The sequence below is a fragment of the Panicum virgatum genome, chromosome 8N, assembly GCF_016808335.1.
Source record: "Panicum virgatum strain AP13 chromosome 8N, P.virgatum_v5, whole genome shotgun sequence".
NCBI lineage: Eukaryota > Viridiplantae > Streptophyta > Magnoliopsida > Poales > Poaceae > Panicum > Panicum virgatum.
The window spans coordinates 2,112,630-2,137,174 of NC_053152.1; the positions used below are offsets into that span (position 1 = coordinate 2,112,630).

Consider the following 24,545-nt stretch of genomic DNA (forward strand, 5'->3'; position numbering starts at 1 on the left):
CGTTGCCGCCGGAGTTAGAAGCTTGGGGGTGGGCAACGGGGCGACCAGTGGTGGGCGAGGTGTCGGGGCGCCGTCGGCCGCGGTGGTGGAAACATACTACTCCCATTTGAAATGTAACGTTACATTTCAAATTACTACTCAAACTAAAAGGAGGACTACAAGTGCAATCTTCTCAAAATTCATTTATCACACGGGTCGCCGCACCATGCTGAGGCTCATATGGGCAATAATAAGCACTTGGGCTGAGAAAGGCCTCATGACGAAGAGGCACTTTCCATCCGAAAAGACGAGGAAACAATGCAAGGTGTTTATAATACAATTACATGATAATGGTTTCCCTGAACCATATACCACGTTGCTAACAGCATCTCCTAGCTCTAAAACTACCAAAAAATAAACAATCTAAACTCTAAAGAATGGAAAATGGTCTCTGGCGACCCATCCTTCAGTATGTACAGTGTAAACTTCGCAGCAGTCATTGCTAGTCTAGTAGTCTAACTGTATGGTCGTTAAAGTTTTTTTTTTGTCAAATAACAAACCGCATCCGAACAATCAGTAGCAGTGCATCATAACAGCTTGATGGAGAATTTTCATCCAGATCAGTGGTGCACTTTGACAATTACCTTCCACCTAAACGGAAAAACATGCTCAGAAACTATAAACCGAGATACTGTTAACAGAAATCCGAACCATATATAAATGGAATACCAAGATATCTACCTGCAATCTCAGCTGGCGCTGCCACTCCCAAAAGATGCAATGAAGTTCAGAAGTTAATCATCGCCATTCTCGACAAGCACCACAACTCCAATCGCCACTCACAGTAGGCGGCACATTTTCATCCCAAGGTGAGCAATGCTGGTGTATGTGCAGGTTGCAGGCTGCACATTTGAGATCGGGTGGTGGCTCGGTGTTCTGGCACTTGTGACATGCTACCACAGTAGGGGAGGGATCATCTGTTGGGAAGTTCATATTTGAAGCTCCATCTTCTATCATAAAAGACATATCATCAAAACCAGCTCCTTGTTGATCAAAGTTTCCTGTGCAGTTGACATCGTCTTGCAGACCAGTAGACATCCCAAATGGATTGTCAAGCTGTGTATCATCAGCTTCAAGCAGCTCGGTGAATGAAAAATAAGTCTGAGGTTCATACTGGTCCATTGCAAAGCTGCCACAGCTAGTGTCATTTGATTGGTGATTAGCAGTGGAATCAGCATATGCAGTTCCTTGGGAAAAACCCCACCCCAATAACTCTGAAGCATCCACGCTGTCAGCCTCTGAAAAAGAATATTCATTCATATTGCTGAAACTGACGTTTCCATTTCCAGGAGGTTGATTCTGGATATAATACCCATCCACAGGTATACCAGCTTGATCAAGATATTCACAGGTTTTAGTTTGTGCTCTTCTTACCAACAGCTTCTGGTTGCTTCCTGGGGCAAAGCTTACCATGTTAGTTGATAAATCAGCATCCACTTCTTCCCTAATCGATTCGACAATTCCATATGAAGCAAGCAGTGGGTCCTCATCTGCTAAAGGAAGAGTCTCCTCACTAGATAGCATTGTTGATTGTGATGATGTAGCAACTGTCTGTTCACTAAATTCTGCTTCAGGCTTTGTATAATCATCTGAATGAGGACATTGGGGTATGGCTCTCCTTCGGCACCTACAGCACCGGTATGCAACCAACTCACCAATCCTTTCATCCTCAAGTTGCAAGGCATCACCATGAAACCAATCTGTACACGGGGAATATCGAGATGTTAAAAAAGCTGAAAGATAACACAAAAAGATATTGCTTTAAGCTAGAACAATGCTAATAGACTTACTTCTGCACCTCTCACAGCGTACATAAAGGAAATCCGGAGAATAAGTTTTGTTACAGAGGCAACAAATTGGTTTTATTGGTGAACCAAAACCATCCTTACTTTTAAGGATTACATCATTTGCTCTGAAATCACTTCCATCATCCTTATCATTCTTATTTTTCTTCCATACGAGACCAAAATATGTGATCACTTGAACCTTTTTAGGTTTCTTCGGTTTTTCTGACTTTGACTTAGCTTTTGTCTTTGGCTGAGCTTGTACACTTGTGTCATTAGGAGTTGCCACATTTGTAATTGGCAAGGCTTCCACCTTCGTGAGTGGCTGGGTTTCCACCTTTGCAATTGGCTGGGATTTCATATTCAGAATTGGCTGAGCTTCCACCTTCGCAAGTGGCTGTGCTATTTTAATCTTTGTGGCTGGCTGAGCTTTAACCTTTGTGACTGGCTGCGCTTCAACTTTCAGGGTAGGTTCAGCAGAATGGGAAGAACCAACCTTAAAGACAATTTTGGGAGCGGTCACTTGCTGCTGGCCAGTACTCTTCTGTTGAAGCCGGATATAACTTGCATTTGTGTTGTAACTTGTAAGCATAAGATTCTGCTTCTGGAGGCATAATTTGCATGTCAAATTCGAAGTAGCACTGCCTCCTTTACTAACAATAGATCTTGATGTACACTCTTTATGACAATTACCTGAAAGTTGTTTTTAGACAGCAAAAGTGTGACTAAGTATTGGAAAGCTCAGAAACTTCAATTATCTTATTGGATATTACAAGGAAACAAACGGGAAAAAAATATTCTACAGAACATTCCATAGACCCATACCTTGACAAGAACCGCATTTAACAATATCCCTGCATACGATCAACCAAAATACAAAAAGTTAGTATCTCAAAAAAGAATAAATGTATGATCAGTTTATCACAATAACAAGGCTAGTAGGAAAAACCTGTACAGAACATCCTTCTTGCATGAGGTGCAGGGATAGACCTCTCCCTTATGAAAGAGATAAGAAAACACATCTCCAACACATGCTTTTTCTCGCCTTGGGTAGAAATTGGTGAAATAGTTAGAGCTCGAAATTCCAGGAGTAGACAAGGATTTACTCCCAGCATTCTGCTCAAATTCTCGCAACATGTACAGTGGCACATGGTTTTCAGAAAACCACAATTTGCTATTTTCATCCTGATCGCCTTCTGCTTCCAAGATATTTTTTGTCACGCGCACAGGAAGATGCTTCTGGTTGGGAAACTTAAGTGCGTATCTTAACTTATTGTCAATTATTTTTTTATCACAGATTACAGCATTTCTGAGGGCAGAAAAGTCAGCATCAGAACTTTTTCCATCTGAAGGAATTTGATCTGGAGGGATGAATTCCTTCCATCTAATGTGGGCATCAAGATATCTAACCTGAGAGAAATGAATATTAGGATCATTGATAAGTAGGTTTGATAATATTATTTACAATACAGGACAGAAGTACTAACCTGCAGAGCAAGTTGAGATGAAGTCTGGCTTAGTCCAACACATGCCCTCCAAGCAAATTGCCGAGTTCGTCTTGGAAAATCGGAACCTTCATAGTAAGATAAACCTGCTATCCTCTTTTTGCCACCTAGTGGGAGACAAAACACGCCAACTTGTTCATACCCCGGAGACTGATAAAGGATGTGATAAAACTAGTAATACTTAATGCACAATACCTTGGCGAGCAGCTTTTCTTATGGTTGAACATAGAATAGCCCCCCTCTGCAAAGTACGTTTTGAAATATTTCCTCCGGTCCACCAAGTCCAGCTGTTGTCATCATCAGTAACAGTACCAGATTCAGATGTCAACGAACGTTTTCTGCCACGTCTTCCACCAGCCCCACGTTTTTGGTATTGTGCAGGACGAGACGCTCCTGCCGATAGACCAGGAGATTCCACAGGCCAGTCATCTATTGGCTTACACCAGCTTGCAGAAAATGCCACTCCACGGATGTTGCTTTCCAACTGCAAAGAAGATGCAAATTTAATGCCATAACAATTGTATTCCTTTTTCACTGCCATTTCGGAAAAAGGAGATCCAACCTAGAAGAAATTAGGTATTTTTTCATTAAGAAGAAACAGGCACCCAAATTCAAGTTGAAGAGGACTCCTACACCAACCAGTTGAGCTAGGCTCACTTCCTTTCATTGCCATTTATGGCAATAACTTTCTTCAGCATGACTTTTATCTTTCTTTCAATACCCTTTATTGCATACCCATTTTTTTTACCAGTTTGTAACATTGTATTTAGAGTTAATTTCCTTTATTACAGACATGCATGCAGGAATATGTGTACTCAAGCTGCAGAAGAAATCTGAATTTATTAATCTATTTAATGCCACCACTTGCTGCCAGCATTCAAGGTCATATATTATATCAGTTGGAGCATATTGAGGAATTAAGAGGATGCAGAAAAATTATTGACCAAATCCTATAACTCACCTCAAGCAACAGTGGTATTACAGTTCTGCAGTTGGACGCTTCTTGTAGTTGTTGATGCCACCGTTCTTTCTGCTGCACGTCCTGTAGTGAACCAACTAATAGGCCGCGCAAACTTTCCTCCATGTTGGCTAAATAAGCAACAATACTGGGGAAATGGCTATCGGAACTTTTAATTACACGCATGGCACTGAGAATTCGAGCAGACCCTTTAGCAGCATTTGCAGTGGCCATGTTAAGAAAACAAGCCTTTTTATTTCCAATTGCTGAGCTTCTACAAGCAAGGCACCAACCACACCTATCTCTTGGGACTTCCATAAGCTTCTTTTCGGTACTCGGCCAAACAAACTGTGCGGCTGCTGAGGAAAATGCTTTCAATTGCAGAGAATTGTCTGCAGCCATTCTTTTCCTTGGGTTTGCAGTCAGTTTGGATGCTGAAACCTTACCTTCATCAGATGTAATGACAGCAAGATTGGCAGCAGCAGATGCTGCAATGTTGCCATGATTGTAGAGATTAATGTAAGCCTGTGGTTTAAAAGACGACAATTTTGCTGCCTTACCACCACTTATGTTTCCAGATCTTTCAGCAAACGACTGAACATGTTGTTTACCTTGATAAGATGTACACTTTGCAGAAATGGTGCTCACAGATCCATTCTGATGAGAAATTGATGATACCACAGATGGTCCAAAAGCTCCATTTCTGGGTGCATTATGTATGCTGTATTGAACTGATAGAGTTTGATTGCAAACTTCAGCATTCCTCTCGGTGACAGCAACTAAGCTGGGCATGCATTTTTGTTCCTCATTAGCCACAAGTTTCTGCTGCACATTGGATTGAGGAAGTGCTACTGTTTTACTGTCCCCACCATCTTTTAACGTTGTCCAGTCACTTCCATCTGCTTTTCTTGGAATAAAACTCAACATACCGGATTGTAGAGTATGGCTCACACCAACTTCTTTACCTATTTTTGATCTCTCACTTTGAGCTATACCAAGTAAATGCTTCCAGTATTCCTCTATTTGCCTGCATATATCCATATATGCATCTGAGGGAGCAAGTCTTTGGAGGACCTTGACAACATCATAATGATTGTAATATCTTGCATAAGACTCTGCATCTGAAGATGTTTCGATCCTGCAGTATTTCATGGAACAAATGTTAAAGGAAGTATAGGATAAACCGTAGAAGGTCATGCAGAACAAATCATTAGTAAACACGAAGTATTGTACAATTAATTTGCAAGAACTTACACCAGCAAATAGTCGCAGGTTCCTAAGAATAGCCTCCCACACATATCAATGCCGAATGTTTGAGCTCCTCTTGCACCACGCTCAATTCTTGACGAAGTTGATCCAAGCTTGTTAACCACACATTCTGGACAAAACCACTCTCCCTGGGGAAGGAAGGCTTTGTTTTGACCAATACATCTTGAATGATATGCCCATGGGCAGCCATCGCAGCATACTAAAGTCCCATCCATTCCACATATTCGGCAATCATCACTGTTGCCATCCTGAGAAGCGTTTGCTACTGCATCTTCTGGGTTTGTTACATTCGGAGCGCTTTCCAGGTTCTGTAAATCATTCATCCTTTTGTAGGCAGAGGCCTTTGAGGCTCTAGTCGAAACTGCTTTTGAACCAGCCTCCAAAAGGGCGCCAGAATCCATCTCATATTCCAGCTCCTCGTTGTAGCCGTCTCGGTCCTCCAGTTCAGTTTTGAGTTCATCTGATTCAATGACATGATCACAGAGTATTTGCAGCACTCTCAGCTTCATGGCAACAGGAAGTTTATAGTATTCAGTGGCTAGGATGCTTCTACCAAAACTCCGCCCCCCTAGATTCTTAATGCAACCCGTCACATACAGGTACTCTAGTAAGAAAGTTGGCCAAGTCAACGCATCCAGTAATGTCCAGTCCAGATACCTGTACACAGTTCCAGGGAAAGTGAAAATATCGTCAGAATTTCTTTAAAGGAAACATAGCAGAGTTACAGAATAATTATGGTAGTTAATGAGGGGATGACATATATAGTATTTACTTCAAGCAATTAGAAGCAAGCTGGGATCCCTCAGCAGATTTCGATTCAAGATGCCGCCTCAGTGCCTGCAGTAGTGAGACATGTACAGCATCCAACAAGTTATTCTGCGCAGTGCAATTAATGGCTGCGACAAAATCATCCAGCCCAAATGGACTCAGGAACAGCCGCACGCTGAATGATCGCAGGAAGTTATAAACAGAAAAGAGATAACTTATTGACTCTTCTGGCACAGCAATGTCTCCGGATGATGGAGGCAACTCCACGGCCTGTACAGGAGGGCATGGCTCAGATGGATCTTCTTTAGTGAAATCTGATGAATTACTCGAAGATTCAACATCCTCAGACATATCCGAGCCAGACCCACTATGCTGCAGTGAATCAGGCCTGGCAGATGTCTCACATCCATCAACCCTCTGCCTAGTACTTGCTGGCTCTTTCACCTCCGAGGCACTCCCTGATGAAACCAGCAAGTCTAGCTTCCTCTTCCTGCAGCTCACCTTCATGCCCAATGCACCGTTCTCATCGGACATGAGAAACTCCTGGATCTGAGGAAGCCCCAGATCCTCACCATGTCCATCCTCAAACACCACACTGTAGACCCCAGTTGTGCTATCATAGGACGCAACCTTCCCAATAAGAATCCTTGCATGCCCCGGAACGCTCCGGCCAATGTAGCGGCCCACCAAGCATTCCCCCACCTCCTGTTTCACCTGAATGCCCCCGGCAGGTATTGTTGCAGGCCCTTGGTTCACCACTCTGCCATCACCTTCCTCCATCTGAACCTCTCCTGCCACAGCCGCCGCAGTGCACTCTTGTTCCCGAACGCAGCTGCCATCCACCTCCATCTTCGCTTCAGACACCACTGGAGCCAAATCCGGCGTTGGCCCTGGAAGGATCCCCACATTCACCTCGCTCACCGTAGAAGCTGCAGAGTTCTCTTTGCTTGCAGCGCCACCCGCATCCACCTCCATCTTCGCTTCAGACACCGCAGGAGCTAAATCAGGTGCTGGCCCTGGAAGGATCCCCACATTCACCTCGCTCAGCGTAGAACCCACGGAGCACTCTTTGCTAGCGGCGCCACCCGCATCCACCTCCATCTTCGCTTCGGACACCACAGGAGCCACACCCTGCACTCCCCCCTGAATGCTGCCCTCATCCACCTCCTCCGATGCAGCCACATTTGAGCGTCCTCCACCCTCAGCAGCACCACCCCCATCCACCCCGTCGGCCACAGTCTCCACGGGGTGCTCTCCGCCCGCGGCGCCGCCCTCACCAGCCTCCACCCCCGTGTCGCTCGCCGAGGCCCCCGCGTCACGCGCACGCTCCGCCGCGGCGCCTTCACCCGCCGCCTCCGCCTCACTGGCCGCGGCAGGCTCCCCCACCGCGGCGCCGTCCATCTTCGCGGCGGAGGCGTCCGGCGCCCGATCAGAACCCTCCCGGGGCCCCGCGGCGTCCATGGCACCGGGCGCGCGAAAACCCTAGCGAGGGCGCCCTACAGAGCCATCCCCGTCGCTGATCGCGCCCCTCCAGGGCGGGGTCCCGCCGGGACTGGTGAAGCGGAGGCCGCGCCGGCGCTGACGCGGGGGCGGGCGCGGCCCGGTACGAATCTGGGCGCCGGCCGATCCCGCGGCGGAGGCGGAGGCGGCTGGCCCGAGCGCGCGGCTGGAGCGGGGCGGCGAGAATGGGAGGACGCGGTAGCGGGGAAGCGGCTCGGGACCCTACCGTACGGCGGCGTGGCGGCCGCGGGACGAGGAGTTGTGGGGGTGAAGAGGTGCAAGGAAGGAAGACGATGGGTGGGAGAGGAGGGGAAGGGGGAAAGGGAAGGAAGGGAAGGGAGAAGTGGAGCACGGGGCGTGAGCCGGGAGCACACAAGGCGAGGGGCTGCTGGGCCGCACGCGCGGCGCGGCCAGACCCCGACTCGCGCACCACCCTGGCGGCTCGCGTCGCCTTTCCACGGGGTGGTGGTACGGGTTCGGGTCGCGGCGCGCGCGCGCGTGCGGACCGACCCGCACTGCTGGGTTGGCCTGGCTCGTCCGTTCCCCCCTTCGGGAGAGTTCGTTCGTTCGTAGGCGGGGCGGGTGCGGGCGGGCGGGGGGACCCGGTGCGGTTTTGAGCACGCGTGGTCGCCCCGCCTCGTCGTGTCCGCGGCGCGGGAGCTGGCTGGACCGGGCCAGGCAGGCGTGCGTGCGTTCCACCGCCAGGTCCAGCATGACGGCCGCTGGTGGTCGACGGCCGCGAGGCGGTGGAGGGAAGGCTGCTGCGAGTTTTTTCAAATTCAAAACGGTGGAGGGAGCGGAGCGTGCCGCCGTCAGGTTGCTTGCTCGGGTAGGGCAGGCAGCGGGTGGGGGGGCGCAAGGCAACAAGTGCCGGACTTGGCTAGCTGGTGGTGCCCGTGTCCTGTCCCACCTCTCTCCCTTGGCCCTTCGCGGGTCGCGGCTGCTTTTGTGCGCGGCGTTCCCGCAGGGGAACTAGGCGAGGTGTGCTGTGCCGACGTGGCTGCCCCGTGGTGGGTGCTGCTAGCTAGATCTACTACTGCGCGAGATGTGCGATCCTGTGATCAACTCTCTTGGATTGCTTGTTTACACGGTTCATTTTCAGATATAAATTTGTAGCTGCGCGTGTAAATACTATGATGTGGACTGGGTGCTGTGTGCGCATAGATTGTATGGAACTTTGGCGCTAGATTGCAAGTCCCTAGTAGGGAGCGTGTTGCGGTGGCTTAGCTTAGCATAACCGACTGGCCGAACATTTCTATTTGATGTCACTAGGGCACCTGTTGGATAATAGTTGCGGGAGAATCGCGCATCATTTTTGCAGGTGCTTTTTATTCTTATCATGATTTTTCTAAATCATCGAGTCAAAAAGTAAACATGAAACCCACGAGAATTCCAAATCCTGTCAGAACAATAAATAGGTTAGGGCAGGCAAAGTTCTTCGAAGCAATCATAGCTCAAATATATGTTAATGGTGATGAGCTTCAAAGGTGAAGACCATAACTTACCTTCTGATTGATATAAAATATGGAGGTAACTCGAAACTTGGTTTGAAGGTGTCTGAATTTACAGCCACCAATATTCTCTCTCGATACATGTTCTCCTCTAAATTCTTCTTTCATAATAATGTTGTCAAGTTGACAATATAAGGAGCGACTATTTCAAGGGTACAACTGCGATCAGACTGAACCACAACAACTTCAATTCTCTCAAGGCTAATTCCCTATTTTTGATTCTTTGGTTTTAACTTTTAAGCCATCTTGATATGTTCATGCATATCCTTCTCCCTGGATGGCACTTTGCAACATGCCATTTCATGGGCCGGGCTAACAAACAAGGTTTCAGGCCCAAAGCCTCTACCCGGGCCCAGCTGTATAAGGTTCTCAGACAAAAATTATCGATTGGGCCGGCTCATTCCAGACTGAAGCCTGCTAGTCGGGCCAGAACAGACCGGGCCTAGTCAGGCCGGATTTATCTACTGGGTTCTGTTTGAATGACCTGTAACTGAAATAAACCTGACGCCAGCCTACTACCGGCCACAATTTTTCAGCCCACTACCACCGCCGCGGGCCAGCTCGGTCGGGCGGGCTGAGGCCCACTAGGCCACCCGACGGCGGACCGCAAGGCGCCGGCGGCGACGTCGATCGCCTCACGCAGTCACGCTCGTCGCTGGCGGGCACTGCTCGCCAACCTTGTCCAGCGCCGGCTGATCCCGCCCCGGTTTCCTCGCTCTTCCCTCTGAACTGGCTCCGGCACCCTCCGCGGCCTTCCCCGACGGACGCTTCGGCGCCTCACCTCCCTGGTCAGTTACACCCGATCACTCTCCCCCGACCCCCGGGTACTCCTTGCCCGATCCTCATCTTCCGCGTCTATCCCCAAGCTCCCCCCAACATATGTTGGGACAGGGCCGTAACTTTCTGATTTCCTCTTGCTGCGTGCTTTAGTCTCTGCGTCTCTGCTGCCTGTGTGGAACCGTACGTTTGATGGTAATTTAGTAGAGACTGATGGCGACTTGCACTAGGAGTTACGCCCTTGTCCAGTTGTCCGTAAGTTTTGCCATCTGGATTTCGTCATAGCAATGCAACTCAAGCATTTCATTTTGAGATCTTGTAGCAGTGCGATCGTGTTTCACTATTTCTCATGCCGTGCTGCACAGCATGCTCTGCCTTCCTGTCGGGATGTGCGGCTTATAGGCTGTAGTCATTGCTACCAGGATCGTAATTAGGGAATGGGCTAATAACGAATCCGTGATGAGTTGATGACAACAGATGTCTGCTCCCTTTTTGTATCTGCTAAGTGCTAACCAAGAGATGAGGTAATCACATGACTTCAGTTTGCTTATATTTTCTCACATGTTGCTTGTAGTGTGCCTTACGGTATCACCTTCCGTGGTCACCATCATGCCTCAGACCCTCAACTACACAGAGCTCAGTTTCAGGTTTTGCTTCAGATCTAGGAGAACCTTTAGCCCTGATCTATTCCCTGAAGAATTCATGCCCAACCTGATAGTTCCTAGGTACTCCTATAAGAGTTGCATAAGCTTTTGTTCAGTGTTTTCAGAGATCAAATGACAATTGTCAGGGTTAAAAAAATGAAACTCGGTGCTCCAACTTATTATCGAATTTACGTGGAAGCTCTTTCTCATAGGCAGCGAATTTATTTTTCATGAAAACATCTATGTAGTTCTTTTCTTAATTTGTTTTATTTAATATTTTTTTGGCCAGCTATAAAACTTTTAACAGTATCTTTGGTCAGCTAGTAAAAAAAAGCTGCCACATGGTCCTCGATATATTACTGCCATATTAATATGTAGTCAGTTTGAATCTAAGGACTCTTGCTCCATTGAATCCACTCCATGAGTAGTAATCTGAAGTCAACATTTAAGCCAATAGAAGTACTTTTGCTTCTGCCGTGAATATATGTAAAGCTACCGGTACTTGCACACGGGCATATGCAATATGAGTTAGATATTTATAATGGAATGGAGTAGCAATAAAATTTGGTGTGCCGGAGTCATAGTTCAATTGCGGGAACAGTATTTTCTTTTAGTATGATATTCAAGAAATTCTTTTTAGGAGACAAGACATAATATGTTTTTTATGGCAAGTTTATTCAGAAATTTATATATGCCCCAACACATTTTAGTCCTTCACTGAAATATAGTGCAAGCCCCCAACAGTTTGTCAGTTTTGTGTAATTATGATGCAATGACTTGGAAAGAAATCACCAAGATGGACAAAGTCCACAATTTATATTTTTTTAAAAAGTAAGTAATCACAAATTTTGAGAAGAGAAAAGCCCATGGCAAACTGCTGCTTGATTCTATTTCACTCTCTAATATACTTGGTTTTGTTACAAAATATTAGCTCGATTTCTATTTATCTTGAGGATTGCAAAGTGTTTTTCAGAATTATTCTGTGCTTAACTTTTTTTTCCAACGATTTCATCATAGGCTGTAGCAGAAGTGGGAGCTATGAATGCGTAAGTTAAGACGGCCAATGTCCCTTCGTATGATGCAATATCAATCAGTAGGACTTCCTTCTATATCTTTTTCCCAAACAGTACATTACTTAGCAGGTATGTATATTCTGATGTTTAAGCATAGTTTTTTTTCTGTAAACACTGAACATGCAACAGTTAATGAAATTTCCACACGGAAGCTCAATGCTGACACGCATGAAATTCATATATAGTACTAGCCATTGCACCCATACCTCTGCTAAATGGTGCAGCTACTTGTCCAGTGTGCTACTAGTTTGTGTAGGTTATCCCATGAAAGGGTGCTTCAAAGCCATGTGCGTGGGTAGATTAGGTATCAGATTATTTCGCAGTCTAAGAATAGAAAAGGCCCTCTAGGTCCGAGACCCAGATTTCTCTCTGTTTATTTATAACTATTCTTTGTCAGCTTTTTTTTCTCTTGTTTTGCTTTTCCATGTTTATCATATTAAAAATTGTGATACAAGAAAGGGCGCGTGAGCTCCTTTCCCTTCTTCCATTTGTTTTATACTTACAAGAAGCTTGCAAAAACGTTTCATACAAGGACGGCCATTTTTTTTTGGCTTAATCACATGGCACCACTATCATTACTCCTACAATCAAAGGCTCATCAATAATCAACTCTACAAAATAATCCTTGGGGGTGAGTTTTGGTATCTTGTGGGTACACTTGAAGCAAGTACAGCTGTTCTCTAATTCATAATCAGTACCTGCAAAATATCTCCAATGAGAATTAATAAATCTTGTTTGTTTTTCCCTTCTTTTTGTCTACAAAGTACAAAAGATGGATTCACCAAGATATGTACGGTGTCGTTTTATGACTGTAAGCTGTTTGAATTTTGAACACAAGATGTTCAGACTATAAATTAGATATTCTCACATTTGCATCTTCAAGTACTTTGTCATGGTCTGTCCTGTATCTATTAACCATAACCGAAGGATTTGGACTAATGACAAGTCAACTGTTTTTTCAAGAAATTATGTTCCTGATGTTTGTCTTATTGATCCCACTTATATGTGTATGGCTCAGCTAGACCAACCTTCTGCATTTGAGCTCACCAATTGAGAAACAGGCTGTCCCAAGCCTCTGATTTGAGATTAGATGGCAATCAATCGAATGGTCTGGGGAACTATCCTCTCTGGCTCAAAAGAAAAGGGAATTACTTTCAAATAATGATCACCAACACGACCATGTTAATAAAAAACGAATAATGGCATTTCACTATCGCACCTATGGTATTGAAATAAGGGGAAAATGCAGTTTACACTTTTGGACTATAAAAAATTTCGATTTCCAACATTCAACTATAAAATCAGACAAGAAAAATCATCAACTATTGAAACTGGACATATTTAAAAAGAATTAAAAATAATTAGATCTAAAAATCAAAACCAATTTATTTTAAGCTAGAAAAATATGAAATATGTACCAAAAGTTTTCTAAAAATCCAATTTTGTAGTCTTGGCCAATCAATCATTCTTGGTGTAATCTTGGTGCATCATGCAGATGGCGTTTGCTTTTGAATAGATTTTGTGAAGTGTCTCAAGTAGCGTTTCTTTCTTATACCGGGCTGTGCTCACATTTTAGTATCTGAGATGCAATAAATGCAATAGCTATAGGAGTGCGTTGTATATACACAGCTTTTGATCCGCACCTCACACATTTCCATCTTTTGCAGCGGATGTTGCGGAAATTTTCTGCAGCGGCCTGCGGCTGTACACCTTCGGAGTAACTCCTACAACAGACCTACAAGCTACAGCTGTGCAGTAAGCTTTGATGTTTCCAAGGCAAGGGACAGAGCTGTCTCTTTCCAGCTCTACTACTTGTTATATATTTTTAAAACTATAAAGTGTATATTCTTCTATACTCAAATTTATTTTTTGGAAGACATTTTCCTCTTCATACGGCGCTTTTCTGTTTTTATTAAGGCCCAACTCCTCTCTTGTCTATATCTTCCTCTGGTTGGTGTCTATTATCAAGAAGCGTTACATTTGTTTTTCTGTCGGAGCATGCTCATATTAAACTATTCTCTTGTTTATTCAGGAATCCATAGTTTTATGATAACGAGGAATTCAAGCTTTTACAGTTACAGCACATCATGGATTTGACTGTGTTTTTTATTTGCCGTTTGAATAGCCCATGATTTTCCCAAAAGGCCCATGCTTCGATCTTATCCCCTCAGCTGGACAGCTGTGAAATGTACAGGTGCTGGTGCTGCAAATTTAGGTATGCGTGCTTGTTAATTTTACTGCATCAGTATTTCCACATCTTTTCCTAAAGCTCTCTTGAAACTATGTGGGGAAAAGAGGGAGGAAACAATAATATGACTTGTTGTGTTATTCTGAATATTCTAAGAGGCACAATGGAAAAGCTGCATAGAAAGATGAGAACTGAAATGCTTTCTTGGGTTCACTAATGGGTATTAGTTGTACAAAAATACAAATAGTAGAATGGTCACCTCTTCCCATTGAGAATGAACAGCTTTACCAAAGCATTCCACTGTCTTTGCTGGAACTCAACCACATGAAAACAACCAAACAAGTACTTCGTACTCAAATGCCTTAATATCTCAGTTAGAAATGCATGCTGATTTAATATCCGTTTCCTACTCACATTTTGCATTATTACGTTGAAATGAGGGGCCGTTTAGTTCCCAAAATTTTTCACCTCTCCTTTAAACACATGTATGAAGTACTAAATATAATTAAATAACAAAACTAATTACACAGTTTGGATGTACATGACGAGACGAATCTTTTAAGCCTAATTAGTGCATGATTAGCCACAAGTGCTACAGTAACCAACATGTGCTAATGACGCGGTCAAATGCCTCAAAAGATTCGTCTCGTGGTTTCCAAGTGAGTTCTGAAATTAGTTTTTTAATTAGTGTCCGAAAAATCCTCCCGACATCTGGTCAAACAATCGATGTGACTTTTGATCCAAAAATTTTCACTAACTAAACACCCCTGAGTCATCATGCTTTTCATCCATTTTATCATATATTCTTATTGTTTTAAAAACATTATTGAAAAATGCGGCAATGTAGTTCAGTGTGTAGTGCAGCGAACACAGCGATAGTAATGTGCCAGTTGGAGATGGAGTGAGCAGTAATGAACTGTATGGTACAATCCCCAATGTGATTACTTTTCCCTCACTGGCTGGACCTTTTAATATATCAACAGGCAAGAAAAAACTCAAAGCAGAAGCAGGAGTATTCGAATCTAAGTTAGCATGCATATGAAAAAAAGTTCGTGCTTCCATTTTAGTACTAGTGATTAGTGAAAACTCAATTAAGACACTGCAATTCTTTAGCTACCTTTAGTTTATCTTATCCATTTTTCGGAAGACATTGTTTGTCTCATTCGCTACTTTACTGTTCAATAGAAAAAGAGGCTGTTCGGCTGGTTTGGTCTTAACTTGTCTCGGCTTATCTCGGTTTATTTTCTCTCACACAATACTATTTATTCTACCAGTCGAATACTATTCATTCATTCTACTAGCCGAACAGCCTCAAAACTGGAAGTTTTTTTTGAGCAAAAGAAAAAAATGGAAGTTATGTTGGACTCTAGTACACTTTTGCAGTCCAACCAATCAGATGGCTGGTCAAAAGAGGGAGAGAGAGAGTTACAGAGAGCAGGAAACCCCGCCATTCTTGTGCAGTTTCTGCCCCCAAATCTCCTTTATTTTATTTCTGTCATTTTCCCATATTCAAAATATTTTCCCAGAGGACTTCGGTATAATACTGGTACAACCAGCTGCTGCTTACTGGTGCCTGGTAGTAACCGGACACAAACCAAAACTAGAGCAGGTGTCTTCTCTTGTCTGTCATCCTCGTCTGAGTCCAAGCAAGCAAAGTAGCAAACCAAGAACAAGAAATTTACCCAGCAAGCTTCAGGTTACAACCAAGAAGAGCCCTTCAGATTGTAATGGAGGGAAGGGAGGGCGTTGCAGTGGCAGGAGGCCATGAATCCGGTCACGGTCTCTTCAGAGCAGACATAACCATGACAGAGGCGCAAGAAGCAGCAAAGAGGTACCAATCCTCTCCTTCCTCGCCGTCGACGTCCCCCACACCGTCCCCGCCCCCGGCCGAAGCTGGCCACGGAGGGGATGCCACCGCAACTCCGCTTGCGTGGAGTCTTGGTGGGGACAAGCCGAGCGAGGCCGCGGGGGACAACGGCATGCAGACGGCTGGGCAGAGTGAGCATGCCAGCTTGAGCTCCGGTCGGCGCAGGGGCCGCCCGCGCGGCTCCGGCAGGCGCCAGATCCTAGCCACTCTTGGTCAGTATGCACCCTCTGAAAATGCAAAGCTTCCTCTTTCTTCTTGAGCAACCAGCGATTTCCATCCTTGCTTTATAATTTCTTGCTACGTTTGCTCCCCTTGTTGATTTCTGTTACATTTGCTTGGATGGGGTCCAGTTAGGCTGCTGTGTATGTGCTTTTCACGCTTGAACTAGTCAAATTCGTGTTTATTCCGTTGCCAGTTTCAACGGTTCGGCTGTTCATTGTTGCATTCATCTTCAGTTGTTTTATCCCCCTTCTTCCTACCAATCTTGCACGAGCATTCCTTCTTGGGAGATTTTTCCTGGGTGGATTACCTAATCGACCTAATCCATTGGTATCGTTTAGTTGAATTTCTTACAGATAAGCTCGGATTAAGGTCTCTTTTCATCATCTAGTGCTAGTAGTTTAGTTATTTTAAAATTGTTCACTTCTCTGTCTGATTGGTTTCTTCAAACGCAAAAGGGGAATGGTATGCGCTGTCAGCTGGAGGGAGTTTCACACCTCATGTCATCATCGTGGGTACTGGGGAGGTAAGACTTGTATCCCATCTCATCGCAGCATCATATTCCTCTGCTGCTAGTTTGGCATTGCTTGACTACCTTGCAGTGCTTGTCTTAAGGCGTTGAGGGTGTCACTGAGCTTTCTTGTCCAATTCGTTGGTAGGATGTGGCGGCGCGCATAATGTCGTTTTCTCAGAAGGGTCCACGCTCGGTTTGCATCCTCTCTGCCAATGGGACAATATCTAATGTAACATTGAGGCAGCCGGATTCATCTGGTAGCACCTTCACCTATGAGGTATAGACTCTTTGCATCTTGTCATTATCCTTGCAATGATCTTAGCTGGCCAAACAAGCATGCTTTTTTATTTGCAATTCTCAGAACCTACATAGCTCCTATCAAGTGCTACAAGCACTTCCGAATGTTCAATTGGGGGATTTCCCCCTCATCTCTGTGCTTTGCCTTTAGATGAATAAATCCTTTAATCCTAAAAATGTTTTGACTTAGTATCTACTAGGACGCTAGGACCTATTAGCTGTTGTGAATTGGGAGAATTTGAAGTCCTGGTAGTTGTAGTACTGTATATGGGCACATTAAGCATAATCATTTCCTCACCACTATTTCTCTTTCTTCAAAAAAGGCAACCTTAGTTTGATATCATGTTGTGATGACATCAAAATCTCAACCATCCGTGCGGATTGTCGATTCTGGCATGCAAGTCACATTCTTTGACTTCATTTCAAGTCATCGAACAGACAACAGTGTCATAGATCACCAGCTGGTATGCCTATTATGTTGGAGGAGGTTTCCCCTTCCAATTTCTTCCTTTTCTCTTCTAGTTTCTTCTATGGGCACTACAGGTTTGGTTTACTTCAGGCTTTTAATTCTTCTAATTGTAAGTTAGACTCAGTAGTGACACAAAGAAACTTTGTCAAATGTTATAAATGGCCATGGGACTTCTGAAGTTTCCCATCTGCAGGATAAATGATTACAGAAGTCACCGAATTGTTTATTGTGTAAAACTGCACTGATGTGTTTATGGCCTTCAGGGCCGTTTCGAGATTCTGCAATTGATGGGCTCCTTCACAATGGCTGAGGAAGGCAGGAGGAGAACTGGTGGGCTCAGCGTCTCCCTTGCTGGCCCTGATGGCCGTGTAGTTGGCGGTGTAGTGGCCGGGATGCTGCGTGCTGCCAGCCCTATACAGGTACATAAAAATCCGATTGAAACCTGTACAAATTACCTATGCAGCCACAATGAGCTCGTCAGAACAGAAAACGCTGAACTCTTGTTGGTTCATTCTCCACCGCAATCTGACAATCTGAATTGTGTCATAAATTGATGAAGAACTCTGCAGTGCCTATCTTTCTTTATCACCTAAACACAAACCTTTCGGACTGCAGGTGATCGTGGGAAGCTTCCTGCCCAACAGCTTGAAGCAGCATCAGAAGAGGATGAACCTGCAGCAACAAGCATCCGCTATCCCGGCACTGCCAGCACCAACGGCGCCCCATCCCGTCCTCACAGCGGCAACGCCAATCTCCCAGGCAGCTCCCGGCAACGGCTTCCATGCGCCGTCGCCCTCCGCCGCGCCCCCGCAGCTGCAGCCCTGCGCCAGCGCGGAGGAGCACGGCGCCATGAACCTGAACGCGACGGGGTTCACCATGGTCGGCTGGCCTGCGAGCTCACAGCCGGTGGCGCGCAGGGCTTCCCCTGACATCAACGTCAGCTTGACCCCCCAGGAGTAGGAGAAGTGATTGCCATTTTTTTTGTCGCCTGATCCCTGACGCATTTTGTAGGGCGTGGCACTTGATGCCCCATGTGTGGTACTAGCCGACCAGCTAAGCGTGCTTGGGTGGGGAGAAACTAGTGATGTTAATCTAGCCAGGATCAGTAGAAGTTGTAGAACGTGGTAGATGCTCAGAGTGGAGAGAGATGCCAATTTGTTGGGTTACTGTTGTTGAATCTGGCCATGACTGTGGCAGTTGATTTAGACATTTAGTTCTAGTCCCTTTCTATCAGTCTGCCTTGCAAATGCAGTTGCGCATGCTGGGTTGTGTGCACTTGAGCACTTGTGCTCTGCAACCTGTTCTGTTGTTGCCTACTTGCCTTGTTGTCAATCTGTTGTTTTTTTTTTGAAAAGATCTGTTTTTTTTTTTCAATGAGCCGTGACAATCTTTACCCGTTCGAGCACAGTAATTTGCACTTTTCTGCAGTGACAGTGGACGGTGAAACGTTGTTGATTCCTGTGGAAGAGCTGCTCTTGTGGGTCTCAGCCGACCGTGGAGACACGCCATGCTTAATTTGTGAGTAAACTACACTAGCAGTCCCTAAACTTATTCCCATGTGTCACCTGGGTCCTTAAACTCTTAAAATGTATTTTTAAATACTTGAACTTGTTTCAAGGTATCACATAGATCCCTAATCTCTCAAAATGGATTTTAAGATCCATAAACTTGTCCCGCAATGCATGCAGATCCCTAAACTCTCAAGATGTTATTTTTAATTTAATATAAATATTGTTTTGCTACTTTAAGTTAATGAAAATTCTTTTGCTACTTCAAATTTAATAAAATTGCTATTTGATTTCTATTGAGAATGAGAACAAATTATCTTAATAAATTTATAAATAGTTAGTAGGAAATATTCAGATTAGTATTGATATTTCCATGTTAAACAAGAAACTATAATATCCACTATTGATATTAGATGATCTAGATTAACCCATGATGTATGATTAAGAATCAGCTAATTCAGAATTAAACTGGTCTTGAGATTTCTAAATGAAAAAATAGCTTAATAAACCGTCCATTTTGAATACAATTAATTAATACCAATTTTTAGGGAAATGAAAATTCATCCTGAGAGTTTAGGGACCCGAGTGACGACTCCGGACAAATTTAGGAATCTAAAAATATATTTTGAGAGTTTACGGCGAAACGTTGTTGATTCCTGTGGAAGAGCTGCTTTTGTTGGTCTCAGCCGACCGTGGACACGCCATGCTTAATTTGTCAAGGGGGAAGCTTTGGGCCGGCGCAGGATGAACACTTGTGCAGGCCAATCGCCGTTCAGCTGTCGTCGCACAAGCACCTGCACGTCGTCCACCCGTCTACATGTCGCCTTCCGCTTCGGCCACCTCCCCTCGCCTTCCAGACTCCTCTCATGGCCTCCGCCGCCCAGCTCATCCATCCCCGCCTCGCCCGCCTCCTCCATAAATCCGCTTCCGCCGCGCTTCGTCCATCCAGGCAAGCAAGAGAACCAGCAGCACAGTTCGATTCAGCAGACGACTCGATCAAGCCATCAACGGCAAGGAATGGCGTACATGCGCGTGACGCACCGCGACGAGGAGGGCAGGAAGGTGGCGGAGAACCTGCCGGTCCCGGAGATGCGCCGCCCGGACACGGCCAGGCACCTAGAGCGCAAGCTGGAGGAGCAGGGCCTGCACCGCCTGGAGCGCCACCCGGCCAACGCGCCCCGCGGCGTCGGCATCGGCGCCCCGCCGCCCAAGTCCGGGCGCGGCGGCAAGTACACCTGGGACGGCCCCGGCGGCCTCGTCGGAGACGAGCTCGACCCGGCGTCGCCCGCCATCGACACCAACGACCCCAACTACGAGGAGGACGAGGACGGCGCGGCCAGGGAGGCGGTCATCGGGGAGGTGGAGGTCGCCAAGGTGGCCGGGGAGAGGGGCGGCATCGCGCCGCCCCTGCTCCACGAGCAGCAGCAGTAGCAGCAGGCCAGGAGCTAGCTTTGGTGTGGGTTTGCTCCTTGTTGAGCTTTGGATGTGATCATATGAACTGTGTTTTGGTGCACTAGTCTACCAACAATAGAATGTGAATTACAAACTCGAACTGACTTTCGAATTCAAAAATCGTGGTCATTTGCAAATTTGATCTTTGTGGCGTAATTTCGTGACATTTTCTCAGTTTCGTCTGAACTCTGCTTACAAAAAAAGACAGAGTCATCAGAATCCGGTCGTGGTCATGCAAGCTAAGTGATCGGCAACTTGGCCCATTTATTTTCAAGTCCAAGAAAAGGCCCATATTTTCTGTTCACCTGGGCCGCATGTCGCATGGGCCCATAAATCATTCCAAAGGCCCGGCCCTGTCAGAGAGGCTTTTGCTAGGTTTCGGCACAACCTGCACAAGCGCTCGCGTTCTCCTCCTCCCCGTCCGGCGGCTGCCGTTCCCGTTTGCCTCGCCGGAGCGGGCCCGCCGCCGAAGCCGAGATGGCGAAGGGCGACGACGCGTTGGCGCGGAAGCGCAACCGGGTGCGCCGCAAGCGCCTGCGCAGCAGCGAGAACGCCGTCTCCGCGCGGGTCGCGGCAATCATCGCCTCCAAGCGCCGCCGCAAGTCCGGGAAGCGCCGCGGCTGCGAGGGCATGTGCTTCTCGCTGCCCACGCCCGACGACCCCTTCAACGAGCGCCATGGCAAGAAGAGCAAGGTAGATGAGCCGACCGACGACACAGACGCCGCCGCCGCCGTGGTCAAGGACGGCAACCCCAGGAAGAAGGACGCGAACACTAAAAAGCAGCCGCAGGCGAGGGCCGGGGCCAAGGCCAAGTCGAAGGCCATACGCGAGCGAGCGACGGAAACGGAAGAGGGCGGCGTGGACTTCGACCGGCCGTCCAAGTTCCTGGTGGTTTGCCTCAACGCCATCCGCGATGCGGTGGCACCCGAGGACGGCGGCGGCAGCAGCAGCATCCACGGCGCCGGCGACTGGGGCGTGGAGCTCTGGATGTGCTGCTCCGCCCCGGCGCCGTCCGACGTGCTCGACACCAGCGGCGCGAGCGCCACGCTGGAGCAGACGGCGTGGCTCGTCTCCACGGCCTGCGACATCGTCGCCAGGAAGGAGAGGCTTGGGATGGTCGTCTCCTGCCCCTTCCTGTTGTACATCGTCCCGTCCCAGGAAAAGGCCGCGCAAGTTAGTGTCTCCAATTTTACTCTTCTTCGTATCATGTATATGCTGTTCGTTGTGTCGGTTATTGAACAAAATGGCAAATGGGAATGGTTTAACGATTCATTTGTGTTGTTCGGGCAGGTGCGATCTATATGTAAACCCCTGAAGTCTCTTGGGATTCATTCGGTGAGCTTGCATCCTGGTGCTTCCATTGAACACCAGATCGCTGGGTATGTTTGTTCCTCTGTTTGTGTGATGCTCTGCTGTTCTTGAGTGTAATGCTATCATTGCTATCAATAATCACAGTTGATGTGCTCAATGTTTTAAATGTTGATTCCTATGTTCGGACTGTTCTACCAGACTAAAAAGTTGCGAGCCAGAGTTTCTTATAGCTACCCCTGAGAGGCTTCTTGAGCTTGTTTCATCAAAGGTGATTGACATATCAAGTGTATCCATGCTGGTGAGTAATGTGGTTATTGGAATCATAAGATCAATGAACTACATTTGATTGTATTGATTTATCATTTTAGCACATTGCAAAGTAACAAACTCAATAATCTTAGCTCGCAGTATGCGGAGCTGTTCTATTTTCTGTATTCCTGCTGTCCATACTGTTAGCTATCCTTTTACAATCATCTTAAATGACTTCAATTGACAGGTCATTGACGGACTGAGATGTTTCATGGACCTCAATGTCACTGACAAAATCTATTCCATTAGAGATGCCATATCAAGCAGTCCTCAAATAACTATCTTCACCGATCCATCTGATAAAAATGTTGCAACGATGGCAAGAAATCTGCTTCATGGAAGAATTACAAAGCTCTCTGTAAATGATTCTGTTTCTTCCAGAAGTGCTTTCATAACTCAGCATGTACACTTGTGCCCATTAGAAAAGCAGAAAACATTGAAGGTAATTGCATGTGTTAGTTCTCAAGTAATCAAATGCCCATATTACTTGCTTTACCTTTCATAGTTTGATTGGCTTTTATGTTCCGTGCTCGTCATGAATGCATACCTTGTGAGCTATTGTAATTCGTCTTCTTGGCTTTAATTTTAGAACTCAATGCCCTTCCTGCATATTGGATATCATTCTGTTTGTAATGTCAAACCTCAAACAGTGCCTGTCGGTATAATGCTTGGGTTGGCTTTTATCCGTTATGCTCCGTATTCAGGAGAGCATTAGTGCATGGCTAGTGAGCTATTGTAATTTTGTTAAGAACTTCTGCACTCCCTGGCTTTAATGGTAACACTTGATGTGCTTCCCGCATACTAAAGGTTGTGATGTTTGATTTTAAATATCAAACCGTAGATGTGGTCTAGCATTGATAAGAACAGGCACATGGACCTTGCATGCTGGTCACTAATACTAGTAGTAGCTTTTGCTCTTGCTGTCTTACACGCCACATTTCTGTATTGATTCATGTCTGATAGCTTATTGAGCAGGAGCTGTTCAAAATGCTTGGATGATTATTGTGCTTTGTCACTTTTCATGTTCTGATGAACTTTTTCCCATTTTCAGGTTAAGGAAATTCTTGAGCAGATTTTGAAAAGCCATGCTAAAAAGATATCAAAAGTTCTGCTAGTAGCTGAAAATGATAAAAAAGCACAGAATCTGTCGTCATCACTTAAACTGGAAACTTGCACAGTGACTGATGACACACATGGCAACTCTTTTACGATGTGCAGCAGGTGCAGTGAACCAAACAACATTGTAGTTTTTGTGCAATTTTTAATCATGCTGCAACATGGCTAATTTGATCTTAAACAACATACTCCGAAAATAATTTGGGTTTCAGTCTTAGAGAATTTTAACCACCTTGTTATATTTTGACCGCAAGTGCTTTCCTTTACTTTTGACATCTTAAATCTATCTGTATTTGTGCAGTGTGGGGCTGATGAATGTCCTTGTTAAAGATCAGGAGACCATTGCAATGACGGATATTGGAGAATTTGAGATTGTTTTGATCGTGGATTTGCCTCCTTCAGTCGATGAATACAGTGAGATTCTCACTGTTGTTGCTCGTCATGTGATTGGAGGGGAGGTGCATAGTATCTTCTGCAACACTGATGCCCCTCTCGTGAAACCTTTGGCCGAGGTTCTTGCAAAATGTGGCCAGGTTGTCCCTGAATTTTTCAAACACTTGGAGTTGGAGCCCTCATAGTAGGATTGGTAGCCATTCAGAGCAGTCAAATTCAGTCATGTGGATTGGATTAGTCGCAGCTATTTGTCGTGGAAGGCAGTTCCTGTTGCCAAGCAATTTTGATGTTATTGTATTCATTGCACATCTAGTTCTCATTTGTCAGCATAGCAATGACATTCAGGCCTCGGCCTTGATGAGTGTACACTACTATAGCTCTTCTGAAATGCGATGCCTCGAAGCCTATATTCTGGAAGAACTGTGCTGAGTTGCAGGTTCATAACCGCGGCATGGATCAGTAGCTGCATTCATTATCCATGTCACTTCCTTGTCACCCAGCAGTTCTGATACTTTTGTGTTATTGAACATCAGAACATGCAACTCTAATCTGCTTCCACAACGATGAAATTCAGGCCTGAGACCCCATGTCTACTGTGGAACCTGAATGCCCTGAAGTCCCTTTTCCGGAAAAACGGGTATCTGTTGGGGGTTGCTAAGTTGTCGGCCTCTATTATTGTTAAATTTGTCAAAGGAACTGTGTCAGTCATCAGGGACCGGCCTTTACCCCATTTCTCTTTTCAGAGGGAAGCTGAAAAGGAGTGAGTGGTCTCTCATCTTTCATGTGCATCGCAATGCCGAAAACATAGCCTCGTTTCAATCAAATTCCTTTAACATCTTTACAGTACTCATCATCTTGCTCGCCTCTCCTAGCCTTCATCTCTGGCTGTCAGCACAATGGATTCATTCTTCAGCTGATTGCTGGTGTCTGGTGAGTTGGTGGCAACAACTAAAGTGGACGGGACCTGTGCACCGGCCGGCAGACTTTGTCATGCCGGGTTGGTCCTGGCATTCGCATGATCAAGCTTTGAGCAGGCCGGAGTGCGATGGCTGGATTGGATGCGAATGGAAGTGG

General features: G+C 45.9%; 4 protein-coding genes across 5 annotated transcripts; 3 read left to right on the forward strand and 1 right to left on the reverse strand.

Annotated features, from left to right (window-relative positions):
• Nucleotides 1-237: 237 nt before the first annotated feature.
• LOC120686871 (DDT domain-containing protein PTM-like) lies at nt 238-8,128 on the reverse strand. Its single transcript, XM_039969065.1, has 10 exons — nt 6,328-8,128; nt 5,541-6,212; nt 4,290-5,424; nt 3,524-3,812; nt 3,311-3,435; nt 2,773-3,233; nt 2,649-2,677; nt 1,830-2,516; nt 721-1,739; nt 238-630 (listed from the first exon to the last, which is right to left on the reverse strand). The coding sequence occupies exons 1-9, from the start codon at nt 7,782-7,784 to the stop codon at nt 778-780; spliced, it is 5,817 nt and encodes a 1,938-aa protein (XP_039824999.1). The 5' UTR covers nt 7,785-8,128; the 3' UTR covers nt 238-630; nt 721-777.
• A 5,642-nt stretch (nt 8,129-13,770) lies between these two features.
• On the forward strand, nt 13,771-18,698 carry LOC120686739 (AT-hook motif nuclear-localized protein 1-like). 2 transcript variants are annotated; one of them, XM_039968944.1, is made up of 6 exons: nt 13,771-14,043; nt 15,713-16,095; nt 16,561-16,628; nt 16,762-16,893; nt 17,646-17,801; nt 17,998-18,698. In XM_039968944.1, exons 1-6 carry the CDS (start codon nt 14,015-14,017, stop codon nt 18,340-18,342), a joined length of 1,113 nt encoding a protein of 370 aa, XP_039824878.1. In that variant the 5' UTR covers nt 13,771-14,014; the 3' UTR covers nt 18,343-18,698. The 2 variants fall into 2 exon arrangements, with proteins under 2 accessions (XP_039824878.1, XP_039824879.1); XM_039968945.1 differs by lacking the exon at nt 15,713-16,095.
• A 548-nt stretch (nt 18,699-19,246) lies between these two features.
• LOC120686356 lies at nt 19,247-20,434 on the forward strand. Its single transcript, XM_039968557.1, has one exon. It carries the CDS (start codon nt 19,635-19,637, stop codon nt 20,319-20,321), a length of 687 nt encoding a protein of 228 aa, XP_039824491.1. The 5' UTR covers nt 19,247-19,634; the 3' UTR covers nt 20,322-20,434.
• A 290-nt stretch (nt 20,435-20,724) lies between these two features.
• Nucleotides 20,725-23,891, forward strand: LOC120685753 (DEAD-box ATP-dependent RNA helicase 40-like). The gene is made up of 6 exons (XM_039967835.1): nt 20,725-21,515; nt 21,633-21,721; nt 21,852-21,951; nt 22,150-22,404; nt 23,014-23,183; nt 23,380-23,891. The coding sequence occupies exons 1-6, from the start codon at nt 20,820-20,822 to the stop codon at nt 23,654-23,656; spliced, it is 1,587 nt and encodes a 528-aa protein (XP_039823769.1). The 5' UTR covers nt 20,725-20,819; the 3' UTR covers nt 23,657-23,891.
• Nucleotides 23,892-24,545: the final 654 nt, after the last annotated feature.